This window comes from Melospiza melodia, chromosome 1, assembly GCF_035770615.1.
Source record: "Melospiza melodia melodia isolate bMelMel2 chromosome 1, bMelMel2.pri, whole genome shotgun sequence".
Taxonomy (NCBI): Eukaryota; Metazoa; Chordata; class Aves; order Passeriformes; family Passerellidae; genus Melospiza; species Melospiza melodia.
Genome location: NC_086194.1, coordinates 132918577 through 132931923, shown reverse-complemented (window position 1 = coordinate 132931923; position 13347 = coordinate 132918577). Strand labels below are relative to the sequence as shown.

General features: G+C 34.0%; 1 protein-coding gene across 5 annotated transcripts in view; it reads right to left on the bottom strand.

Moving 5' to 3' along the window:
• SNTG1 (syntrophin gamma 1) overlaps positions 1–13347 on the bottom strand; it is a 320666-nt gene that overhangs the window by 19771 nt on the left and 287548 nt on the right. For all 5 annotated transcript variants that reach the window (XM_063168615.1, XM_063168607.1, XM_063168586.1 and 2 more), the window contains 2 exons: positions 12908–13060; positions 7510–7602 (listed from right to left, as the gene is read on the bottom strand). In XM_063168615.1, the coding sequence (XP_063024685.1) occupies positions 7510–7602; positions 12908–13060 (246 nt within the window). The remainder of the gene's footprint in view (positions 1–7509; positions 7603–12907; positions 13061–13347) is intronic.

Sequence of the window (13347 nt, the reverse complement as noted above, 5' to 3'; positions counted from 1 at the left end):
ACATATCTTTAAAGGCACTCTAGAAAATACTTTCACATTCATATTATATGTCACTTTGCTACTCATTCCCAGAATCTTGGAACATACAATTTTGGTAAGATAATATCAAACAAAATCACTTCCCATCTAGGTAATGACATCAGAAATGTGGAAATACATAATAACTGTAACTATCTTTGTTTGGGCTATGACTAGAAATATACATTAGAGTTTTTATTTCATTTTGGGTCAAGGAATTTGTTCTAATCCTAAATAGAGATCAGATTATCAAATAAAAACAGAATAAATAGGTGACTGTATTTTTACTTACCATGCTCTAAGTAATATTCAGAGAAATGTGAATCTCTGACTAGTCCATGGCTCTGGGATAGATATATAATTTAGGTTACAGAGGACATTAAGCATTGCAGCTAGGAAATAAAATGTGTATTTTGTCAACATAAGAATCTTCAACCAGAACACATTTAATTTGTGTCCTGTGGATTCAGTGAACTACCTTTAATTTTTTTTAACAGTTTTGTCTCTTCCGTGTCAAATTATTCACTGTGGACCAGCCCTCTTCTTGCTGAAAGACTATTTACACTTAATAATCTTGAGCAATAGTGTTTGCACCACATACTACAATGGCATCATTTCACCTGCCGTGAAGCCGCATTAGGAACAGCTGAAGCCACCTGGAGAAGAGGAAACTAAAGGAAGACCTCACTACTATTCAACTTCCTTGTGAGGAAAGAGGAGTGGCAGGCACTGCTCTCTTCTCTGTGGTGAACAGTGATAGAACTTGAGGGAATGGCCTGAAGTTATGTCAGGGGAGGTTTAGGTTGGATATCAGGAAAAAGATTTTTACCCAGAGGGTGCTTGGGCACTGGAACAGGCTCCCCAGGGAAGGGGTCACAGCACCAAGCCTGACAGAGCTCAAGTTGTGCAGTGCTCTCAGGCACAGAGTGTGATTCTTGGGGCTGTACTGTGTGGGACCAGGAATTGGACTTTGATATTCTTATGTGTCCCTTCCAGCTCAGGATATCCTATGATTTTATGAAGTGCGCCTTGTCTACATACATGATCTATGGAAATCATAAACAATGCCATTCCATAGGCATGAATCAGGTTTTATTTTATAATAGCAAAAGAAGTTTGGCCTTCAGTAGGATGCTTGGAAAAAGCCTAAGTCTGTCAGTGTTTTATATTGATTAGACAGCTACATCCCAGATCACCTGTAAATGGTGGAGAAAACAAAGAAACCATCTTTATTAAGGAAAGGATGCCCGAGGTCACTTTTCAAGTTCTACTTCCAACAAATTCCTTTGCTGTGTTTTCTATCACACCTTCAAAAATCTATAGCTGTTTCCAACACTGCCTCCTTTTTTCTTGATACTCTGACTGTTTGGATTATTCTTCCTTTAAGATTTTTAAGGCAATTTTTTAATGTATGAGATACATTACAGAATTATGCTAAACTTTACTGGGCACCTTTAGAGCTAATGTTGTTTGTCGTCTAACTAAAATACATGATACTCCTACAAGTCAAACTAAATCAAGAGCTTAAGCCCTCCAGGTCCTTGTTTCTAAGAATAAAAGTAATTGAGCCTTCAGGCGCCTGGGATACACCTTAATTTGCCTGTTTGTCTCATGGCTAATTGAGAAAGATTTCATTCTTGCCAAGTGACACTTTGTCCAGAGTTATAGCAGCGGTAGGGAACTGAGTAGGATTAAGATCTTGTTCATGCTCAGTTCTACTGTGTTACTGATCTCTGGAGAGTGTCTCACTGCAAAAGAATTATGGTCCAAGGCAATTTCCTTTGTCAGCTGCTGCAGCTTTATAACTGTAAAGGGAAAGACAGGGGAGGACACAGAGGATAAAGAACAAAAATGAGACAAAGGAAAAAAGCATGAAAGTCGGCCCTTTTAAAATAACTGTTCTTGTCCATTACTGAAATTACATAAAATGCTAAAAGACTACATTGTATTTTCTTAGCGCTGATGGAAAACCTGCCAACATTTGTTTCTAGCCAGAGAACATAAAACTGAATGAAGCATGCTGATGTCTTATATTAAAGTTATAGTAGCTATTTGTTCAACATTTAAACCTTGAAGCATGGGATAAATATTTTTTCACCAGAGTTGGATTATTAAATCTCCATTTTCCAGTGAACCTGGTTTTTTCTGCCTTCCCTACTACTGAAATTTGAATATCAAGAAGGTTTTTATATGCTGTTTTATTTCAATATGCTGTATATGTATTAGTTTCATGAAGAGACAGACATGGTCTATATCCCTATAAAACATGGGAGATTGTTCTTAAAGAAATTAAGAGAAATACTGATCTGTGTGATCTAATAGGCTTTTGGTATGGAAACCAAATTAAAGATATTTGCAATGCTATTTATTGTTCATGGAATATTCTCTTTTTTTGGTGAAAGTTTCTGCAAGAGAACACAGGCCAGGTACACTGAAGTTTGTTGATAGGTGACTTGTGGGCCATTATGGAGCCTTTTCTTACTTTGTTCTAGCACCACCATATAATTCAGCAGCACCTTAATTTATTTTCGATCCTACAAGGGATACTTTTTTCCTCTTCTGATAAATAAATATTTTTGACTGCTGTTTTAATGATCAGTAAATATGATGGACTACAGACACAGCACTTTGCTCAGGGAGGTATATGGCAATGTATATTCACAAAAACACATAATATATTATTAGTAGAAATGATGATGCAAATATGCACATTATGGAAAAAAATTTAATGAATATGTCAGTAATCCAGAAATATATGTAATATACATATTTCTGTGTATATCCCCCCCATATATTTTTTATGGAAGCTCATTAAGAATCAGTTACTGAATGGCACTTGAGTAAGTAGTTTTATGCATTGAACCACTTTCAAAATAGTAGTTAGATTAACTTCTGTACATGTCTTGTTATTCTCTTTAACCTGTCAGTCTCCATACTTAATTCTTAAGGTGGCTATTGCAGCTGCAAATCTTATTTATAAATGTCCATCACAGTATCTATGTATGTCCATACCTAACAGAAATTGCCCATGAGAGTTACATTTGTTCATTAAAACATTGATGTCTATATACTAGCTAATATTAGACAAATTTAGGACATGAGTGCTAGGATATAGCTGGGCAGGACGCGAGAAAAATGTTTTCTCCAGTAAACATTGATACACAATAGTGAAAAAATTACCTAGGATAAAATTTGGTATATAACTTCTAAGAACTGCCACAGAACCTTTTGCATATTTTTTAGAATTTTCATATTTTAAAACCAACCAAGCAAAACATTTAGCATATGGAACATGTCTAGTGAAAACTTATTTCTGGAGTAGATCCTGTATACTAAGACATCTTGTAGTTCAAGGAGTAACTAAGCAGAATCTGGGAAATGAGATTAAGGCAGAAAAGAATACAAAATATCTAAAGGGTATTCACAAAGATTAGCTAGATTCACTTTTCACAGAATATCAGCAATGAAGAAAGAGGGAAGTTCAGTGAAGGGATTCTAATTGAGATCTTGTATTTCAAATAAAGCAAATAAAAATGGTTAAAGCTGATGGGCATTTTTTGGAAGAAGTCTCCAGTGAAGAGATGCCTTGAGGAAACTCCCTATTGATTAGAATTACATTTCTGTGCATGCCAACACAGGAAGCAGGTGGCTTTTTGACTCCAGGTTTATAACAACCACAAATGAAGGACTACATCACCAACATTATCATAATCAAACACGTGCCAGTGTTGGCTTGGGCTGTGTGTCACAGTTTGCTGTCAAACCACACATTGCTAATAAAAGATGACATTTTGCACTGGTGCTTTGGCTCTGAAAAGTGCTGCAGAAGAATAGGGGCATAAATATACACCTCATTACTTTTCAAGGTGCAAGGAGAAAAATTACTTTGTGGCCAAAATTTTATTTGTTTTTTTACCTGAATTGAGAAGTAATTTTCTGAAATTTTGACATAACCAGATTTAACCAGGTAATCTTAAAAACTGTTCATTCTCCTTTCAAGAAAATACAACAGCTTTTTATAAAGCATCATATGAAAATACTCCAAATGACAAACTACTGTTGACTCTATGAGTCAACAGTCAGAAAATGAATACGAGAAAGCAGAGAAATATGCAGCAGAAACAGCTATGATTTATGCTAGTGCTGTTATAATCACATCACAGCACAGATTTTTTCTGAATAACTCAGTTTAATACTTTGTGTACTCATATTTATCATAGGTCTGTGCAGACACAGAGAGAATGTTTTTATCTAATTATGATGTTTGACTTGAAATACATTTAGCACAGATGACAGTTTTTAACCACTAATTTCAATTTACATAGTTAAGTATTATTTAAGGATTAAAAGACAGCAAAAAAGGAAACAAGCCTACACAGGGTTTTTAGGCTTTTGTCTGGAAATCATAAACTTAATGAGAGCCATTATCCCCTAGACACTTGTTCATGAAGACTGAGGGTGAGCTTTGGGTTTAGAAAATTTGTGAAATTTTGACTGCAATTTGTCAGGGCACGTTGGACAAAATCTATTCACTTATTTGAAATGGGAGAGGAATAAAGAATTTAAATATTGTTGCACTGCTTAAATAACTGGAACATTTGAATAACTGAATAATTGTAAAAATCATGAGCACAAGAACTTGGCTTCCTTCATTTCAGTTTATTAGTAATTATGCTCTTATAAAGACAACTCACAGTCACTTCATTAGCAATTAAGAAAGAAAACTTTAAATACCATGAGCACATAAGTATAAAACTGAAATTGCCTGAAGATTTACTGAAGATACCACTGCAACAAAATATTAGACAGGACTTCTCAGAAACTATTTTGTTTCCAAAACATGAAAATGTCATAAATAAATAAGAATTTTAAAGATTTAATAATATTTAGCAGATTTTTCCTCCAGGTACTTGTCCAAGACCTTCTGTGAATTCACTGAAATATATTGCATCTTCAGGGCTATTCTCTGAGTTATTCTGAGAGAAATACAGAATGAACGGTTCAATCTGTTCATGAACTCTATGAAATATGGCTTTAAGTTAATTTTTACCCAAAAAGGAGTGGCTGAATTTGGTCTAAGCAGCAGCAAAATAACAGAGGAGAACATGTACAGGGGGAGGACCAGGACCACTAAGATGATCAGAGCATCTCTTTCATGAAGGCAGGCTGAAAGAGTTGGGGCTGTTGAACCTGGAGAAGAGAAGGCTCCAGGGAGATCTTACTCCTGCTTCTCAGTACTTAAAGGAGTTTTATATGAAAATGGAGAAAGAACTTCTACCAAGGCCTACAGTGACAGGACAAGGGACAATGTTTTTAAAGTAGAAGAAGGTAGAGTTCAGACTGGACATAAGAAAGAAATCTTAGAGGATCAGGGTGGTGAGACAGTGAAACAGGATGCCCCAGGGAGCTGTGGATACCCTGTCACTGGAAGTGGAAAGATAATGGTTTGTACTGCTTTTTCAAATACAAATTGCAAAAAATCCCAGAAATTATAAATAATTATGTGTAAATATTGTTTTCAAAAAGGGTATGACATTTTAAATAATGCTTTTGTCTTTAATACTGAGTATGTTAATTCACAGAACACTTGCTAGGACTTTTGTATACCCTTAATTCACAAATGCACATGTAAATACTACTAAGATAGATATAAGTTAATTAAAAGTGTACTAATGTTTTCCCTGTCCCAAAAAATGGTTTCCATTTCTCATTGTTTTTTCAATTTTTTTTTTTGAAAACATAATTTGCTTTATATGAACTTCATTAGGTGGAAAATAACATTTTTAGCTTAAGTGCCTATACAGGTCTAGTTTGCATTTCAGTATATATGAGATTAGCAATATTGTTGAAGAACATTGCCAGCACAGACATAACTTACACTTGTCATAATAAAGATATCTGAATAAATTTTTGGCTAAGAGCACTACAATCTTCATCTTTCCATAAACTGATGGAGACTAAGTAATGTTTTTCCTATTTGAGCACCCACTAAAACGTGTTTGACACACTCAGATTTCAGACATTTCACCTTATGGCTTGTTTGACAATTTTAATTGCAGCAATCACTTGGCAACAGATTATGTTGCTTCCTATTGTATTGCTTCTGTTCTTTTCTAATGCAATTGTCATCCTTATCTCACATTGCCTAATGCCTGATTACCTAAAAAAACAATGTCCTTTTTTTTTATTCATGGTGTAATGCTTTATTCCAACATACAATACAATACAGTACATATAATACAAGAAGTAATGGGGTAAAACTGAAAGGGTAAAACTGAAAAGGTACATTTAGGTTAGATACACAGAAGAAATTCTTTATTATACTTTCATATATATATTAAAATATTATTGGAGTGTGGGGGAAAAGCATTTTTTTTTACAGAGCTACTGCATTTTAATTCTGTTGTACTGATATTTTAGTGTAATACCTTCTAAACTGATAGTCACGTTCCATTGATGAATTATACAAGACTATTTGCTTAACAAAAAGAAACAAGGTTATGTAAGTGTTTAAATTTAAAATTCATCACTTTCTGCAAACAAACAGAATGGAGTGGGAAGAATAAAGGGGTTTGGATTAGCAGAATAATGAGGTAGGAAGGGTTGACTTCAGATAGAGCATAGGAACAAATTCTGGAGCCAAAAGGGCATTTTCAGCAGTTGGTGGTGACAATGTTGCAGCATCTCAAAGGAAAACAGGTACTAAAGGTAAGTGTAACTCAGAAGAAAGATTTCACAGTTTCACTCAGAAGAAAGATTCTACCATTAACAGCAGTGTCAAGCAGTAGCAGTAAAGCCTGAGCACATTTTAGGACTTGCCAGCAATTAGTGCAAATGTCAGCATAGGACATATTCAGGGTCTCAGTGGTTCTACTGAGACTTGGACGTGCAATAATACAATATGCAAATTGATTCCATAGTATTTGCTTGATGAAGAAAATTCTTTCATCAGTTCTACTGAGTTTTTTTAAGGCTGACAGGAAAAGCTGATGGGTGAGACATTTGCACTGTGGTTGGTTTTTCTTTTTACAGATGCCTGAAAAACAATAGCTAAAATATAAACTAGGAACTGTGGAATAGCTGTAAAAGCACACACTCCCTCCCATGAAACAAGGGAAGAGAATGGAAGATTATTTTCAAGCTCACAGATGAGACTAAAATTAAGAAAGTTATCTTTTCTCAAAACCAAGGGCACACCAGCAAAACAAACCATCAACTGAATCAGTGTGGGCTTTCATGTGAAATTAAAGAATAAAGATCTGATGCTTGTTTCAGATTGGTTTCAGTATTGATTTTTCAATAACAAGCAAATAACAGAATACTATTTCTCACATAATAGAAATCAGTCTCAAATTTAAACTAAAGCATGAGAGATTTTACAATCTGTTTCTATAACAAAGAGAAGGACAATTTGAGGATGTACTACTTATCTCAAAATATTAGAAATAACGAGGAATAACAGTGTGATGGAAAAATTTCTTAGAACTTTACCTTTGTGGCAGCATCAAAACAAACAAAGCCCGTGCTGAAGTCGATGGTAAGTCCCATAAGATGACTCTCTAAAACACAGGCATACGTCTTGCACTGTAAAAGAAAAATCAGAGAAGGTAGTTACCACAGAAGACATTTCTTAAATGATTTTCTAGGACCACTGTTTCTGAGTCTTTATTCTAATGTTTATATACCTCAAAATTATTATCAGAAATAAGTCATTTGTGTGTAAATGTGTCAATTTTTTTGTATTTCAAATAAAAGGATTTTTATCAGTGATGAAGTGTCTAAGACATATAAAAACAGGTGTTGCTTCCATTAGGGAAAAAATGAAAGGTTTAGAATTGCCTCAGTGGCTTACTAACAACATTTTCTAAAAGGAAAAATTTATTATTTTCAATCTCCTTATTTTTTTTTTCATACCCAACAACTTTTAAGATTAATATATTCCTTTTATCTTTTCAAGCAAAAAAAAAAAAAAAAAAGCTTATATAAAGCATCTCTTTAGTAGACTGTTTCTTGTGGTTTTCTGTTGTCCTAAATCTCAGGGAGAAAACTAGTATTTCATACCATTTAGCAGCTAAATGGAATTATCTGATTTTTTTTTTCTTTTTTTTTTTTGGCTTCAGATAGTGGATCAATATATCAATATATCTCAAAGGTTTGTATGAGAAACCTTGGAATTCTGTAAGACTTTAGCATTCTACTGTTTTTAAATATATAATTCTATTTATTGCCATAACATCACACTTGAATACACACTGTGAGACATTTATAAGTGTAATTTTTAGCATCAAGCTGTGCTTGAAGCCTGACTGCAGGTACAAAATGACAGACTTGTCTTTGTCATCACAAAATACATTAAAAAAATCAAAACATTTCTAAATCAGATTCAAGTTCTTTAAATAAATTATTCTTTTTTTAAAGGCATTTTGCCCTCCAGATTAAATGAAATACAGCTATACTCTTCAAATACTGCTGTAGCTGCTAAAATTATGAAATGAGAACAAAGACTTCCACGACCCATAATGTGTCAGCAAAATCAAAATATAAATTGCAAATGTGGGAACAATGTGGGTTACAAATTGTAAGTACTACAAAAGAACCCAAGATGATTTTTGGCATTTTGATTATAAAGATAAATCAGATGCCTTTACGTATATATTCTTTTTGTAAGAGGGTGCTGTTTGGATGGTCTTCCATAGAACACAAGAGGCTGGAAGTTGCATTAACAGGTTCTAAATAGAAAATGCAATGAAGGCAAATTGAAAACTTCATACTTAGTGTTTATATTAACAAATAAAAGTGGCTTTTTATTTTTTTCCCTTTGATCAGCTACACCATGAGACTGTTATGAATGTGTAAAATCTGATTGTAAATCAATGCTGAAAAAGAAGACGATATTGCCTTTGGTATTATCTCATTAATAGAAGAAAAAAATGTGAAGTAATATATTTCACAGTTACTTATAGTTAATTAAGTCACATATGCAAAACTTTTCAAGCTTTTAATGCAAAGCAAAAAATGTACGGTTTTGTGGAATTATCTTGCAAACATCCTACAAGATGCAAATTGCATTTTTGTTCGTAAACTTTAAAGATCTGGAACAGACTTAGAGCCTTTACTGGAAATTAAATGTGGCATGGAAAATGTGCATCAGATTTAAAATACATATTGTCATCTGAAGTTCTCTAACCTCCCACCCCAACACCAGAGGCCAACCCGCAGTGTGCGCTGACTGCAGCACCATGCTGAGCTGGCACAGCTCCCTCTGCTTTTTAGCCCAGAACTTGGACTGGCTAATTAGCCTCACTGGGAACTTAAGATTCATGAGAAAGAGGACACACCAGCCTTGGTTCAAGGCTGCACTGAAAAAGCAACCTACTTCCTAGACTGAAGGGTATTTCTACAAAATGCAGTGCTCAGTTTGTGGAGAAATGTCATCTAGTTAAGCTCAGTGTCGTTCTTTACAGGAAGAAACTGCAGATCACCAGTAGAGCTGATTATTTAATTATTCTTTACTTATATAAAAGACCATTCTACACCCTCAGACTATGATTTTCAAAACAATTTAGATAAGAAAAAATGTGAAAATAATAAAAAGATCTCTGGAAAGTGAGAATTTAGTTTCCCTGGGGAAGAATGTCCCTTGGTTTTTGCAGGTGTTGTATCCATTTGCACACGATTCTGGTGACAGGTCAGAGCAGGGATGTGAACTTTCAGACACTAGTTAACTCTACTAAGACTTTTCTCATCTTTATTTTCTTTAAGATGCCTTTTAATTCAGATATTTGGAGAAAACAGAAAGGCAAAAATTGTTATCAAGGTACAAGTTAATTTAACATTTCTTATAAATTTAACATTTTAAAACTTTAAAAGTGGCTATGAATAATATATACTGTGGGCATTTGGTTTGGTTGCTGATTTCTCACAAGAACTCATGAAAACCTCATCAGAACTGAAGCATCCCCTTCCCAAAAGGAAGAACACACTTCAGCAGTCATTTGCTGTTCTTCCTCAGAATACAGAACGTTAACTTTGGTTTATTAATAATTCAATGGGTCAGGCAGAGGCTGAAGGAGACAACTTGAAGTTGTTCCTTAGAAACTATTCCCTCAACATGCACCGTTTAAATTATGGAAAGAACAATATATTGTGAACTTCATGTAAGCCCTCTCTGAAGCTGAAACAAAGTGAACTATAAATCAAAGACTTAATTCAGACTTTTAAACTCAGATTCAACTTCAATGAAAACATATGTTAAAGTACTGCAACTTAAAACAGTTTACATAATAATCCTTACATTAGAGAACAAACAACTACAATACAAGCAAGGACAGCAAGAAAAAATTCATGAGGCAAGAGGTGAAAATATTAGCTTAAAGTAGCAGGAACATAAAGGGAATGTGACAGGCATATATATAATTGCACATTATTAGGCAAGTTATAGTAGTCACAGATTCTTTGTGCAATAATGCAGTGAGAGAGTAAGGAAAAAGGATTTTCATTTCAAGTATTTTGTTTTTTAATAGGAAATTATGAAAATGGATTACTATCACTTACTACATTACAAAACTAATTAAAGAGTGAGTGTAACACATCAAAATGACACCACTGTATCATTGTACCATGTATTGCTAAATTATTATCAATTTGACTGTGCCTCTTCTAATATATTTATTTTCTAAGAAAAACCAACTGTTTAATTTTTAGTTTAGATATACCTCTGGCAGAAGCTATGAATTAGGTTGAAACAGAATTCATTATATATTTATAGTAATGCATTTAAAAATATTTGAATTTGTTATATATTCTTTGGAGTTAGATTAGAATTGACCCCCTGATTAACCTCTTCTGGATGTTATAGCCAATGAATAAGAGTTACTTGTTGCATGATTATGGAGTAGCACACAACGCAGTTGAATATTTTTAAATGGTAGGTTTAAACTGAAATTATATTTTCAAAGCAATACTATTTTATTGTAAGACAAAGCTACTGGATTAGCATTCACTTTAAATATGAATATTTAGATCAACACAATTGCATAAATCAAAATTTTAGTAAAAATGTACCATTGATAGCCTAATTTTGAACCTCACTTTTTTTCTTCTCACAGAGCAATGAAAGACCTTGTTAGAAACAAAGTATACCACCAGATTTTTTCTGCATCTGCAGGTTGGTAGCTGAAAGCAGTAATGGATTGCTAAAAGAAAAATGAGGAGGCCAAAGCCATTTATGTTTAAAATATTCCATATTTTTTTTCCAAATCATGATATAGAAAATAAAGAAAAAAAGGTGAAATAATGAGTGTGAGTTCCACAATAATATTCTATCATGAGAAGCCTGTTTTTCCACTTTCACAGATCTGCTATAATCAACCAATCAATCAATCAATCAGGAAATCATTACTTTGAGTTCTTAATTGCTACATTGAACATGGGGAGAGAGGAAAAAAAAGGTAAAAATATTAAGATGAATCTGAGATTAAGATTATAAAGGAAACTATTTTGGAGAAGCCTGAAGGCAATTTTGAATAAATGCAATTCTAAAATTAAAAAGAAAAAGCTAAACCAGGAATGCTACAGTACAAATTTTTGTTCTGAAAGTAGAACAAATATGAGGCGGTTTCTGAGATAAAATTAATTCAGGAAAAATGTCATAGATTCTTTTACTGATGGCACAGCAGAGCTACTATAAACTATGTTGCAGTGAATTATATAAGTCAACAACTCTCAAATATTTAGTGGCAGAGGACAAACATTATCGCAAGTTTTACACAGAAAACCTAGTCTTAGATTTTCCAGCATGCGAGTACAGCTTAAAAGATAAGAATAGTTTTTTATAAAAGGTAACAGCATGTATGAATTTAAAAGAAAAAAGCCAAGCCTCCCCTGACTCCTCTTGCAACAAAAGTAACTGTGTGTTAAAACTGACAGCGGAGTAGTTTTTGCATATTGGATCTTCACGAGTATGTACCAGTTCCGTGTATCTGCACGCAGTGGTTTGCAGGTCAGAAAAGGGCTAATATATAACTAACTAACAGTTTTTCTGAATAAAAACACGCCACTGCTTGCATTCCCAGGAGGACACAGAAAATGTGTGAGCCAATACTTGCACAGGCTAATATGCTAATATGGCTCAGGCAGGTGTGTATCACTGCTGCCAACAGCAACTAAAGCTGTTCTAACCACATGTATATTTCATTATTAGAAAATCAATATTACAATTGGGATTAGGTGAATTACAACTGTGGTGGGTGGCTTTTTTCTCCTTTTTTATGTCAAAAAGTCATGACTTTTTGGTCACGTGAGAAGTTATCTTTAAACACGCTGATATGTAATTTTGCTATAAAAAGTCACTAGTAATCTGTATTTGAATGTTGTCCATCACTGCGCTGACACCTAACAATAGAGCAAATACAAAAGGAACAGGAAATGGGTGAAGAAAGAATAAAGCATCTGAGGTACAACTTGTTCTTACTTGTACCTAGCAAGTACTTCACACAGTATACTCTCATTCCTGCTATTACAAGGACTACTTAATTCCTGCAAAGTTCTCTTGTGATATTCAGTAACAAATAAGGTAGTATGCAAGCCAGTAAGAATATCTAAACACCTGCATTTTTTCCCTGATCCACAGATTGTTTTTCTGTCCGTGAACTTCAGTTAACAAATACGTATCATGTTGTCATAGTAACTCAAAGATTGTATTTCAGGTGACCTCTTCTGAAGGCTAGCTTGCAAGATGTTCGGGAACAGCAAAAGCAATTACTTACATAAAACAGTAATAACTTGAGAGCTGCAGGAGGTCGTAAAATTTCTTAATTTACATCATTATTTCATATGGGCCTAATTTTTTAATGTACCAAAAGATGATCAACAAGGCAGCTGTTCTCACCTGTATCCGTTCAACTTCTAAAAAAGTTGCTGTTTGGAAGGCTTTTTCCCATAGTGTTAGGTCAGACTCTAGTTCCACAGAGAAGTAAAGATCTTCTCCAGATTCAGACTGGACACTGAAGCAATGTTTCCGACGGTCCAGTAGATCACTGTCCTGATGAAAACCTGAAGTTATATAATCTGGCATACATCAATTAATATTTTTAATTGCAAACATTTATGCGTCAAACCCAGCATTTTTAAAGGCATTTTAAATGACAGGAATAACCATAGTCACTGAGGAACTGAAAATCAGGGGTTTGGTCTAAACATTGACACTTCAATGAATTTTAAAAATGATGCCTACATTCAGAATGGTACAGAACAGCATATCTCCAGCAGTAACTTCAAATATTTTAACAAATCACTTCTTAAAAATGTTATCAGCTATATTCTTTAGAT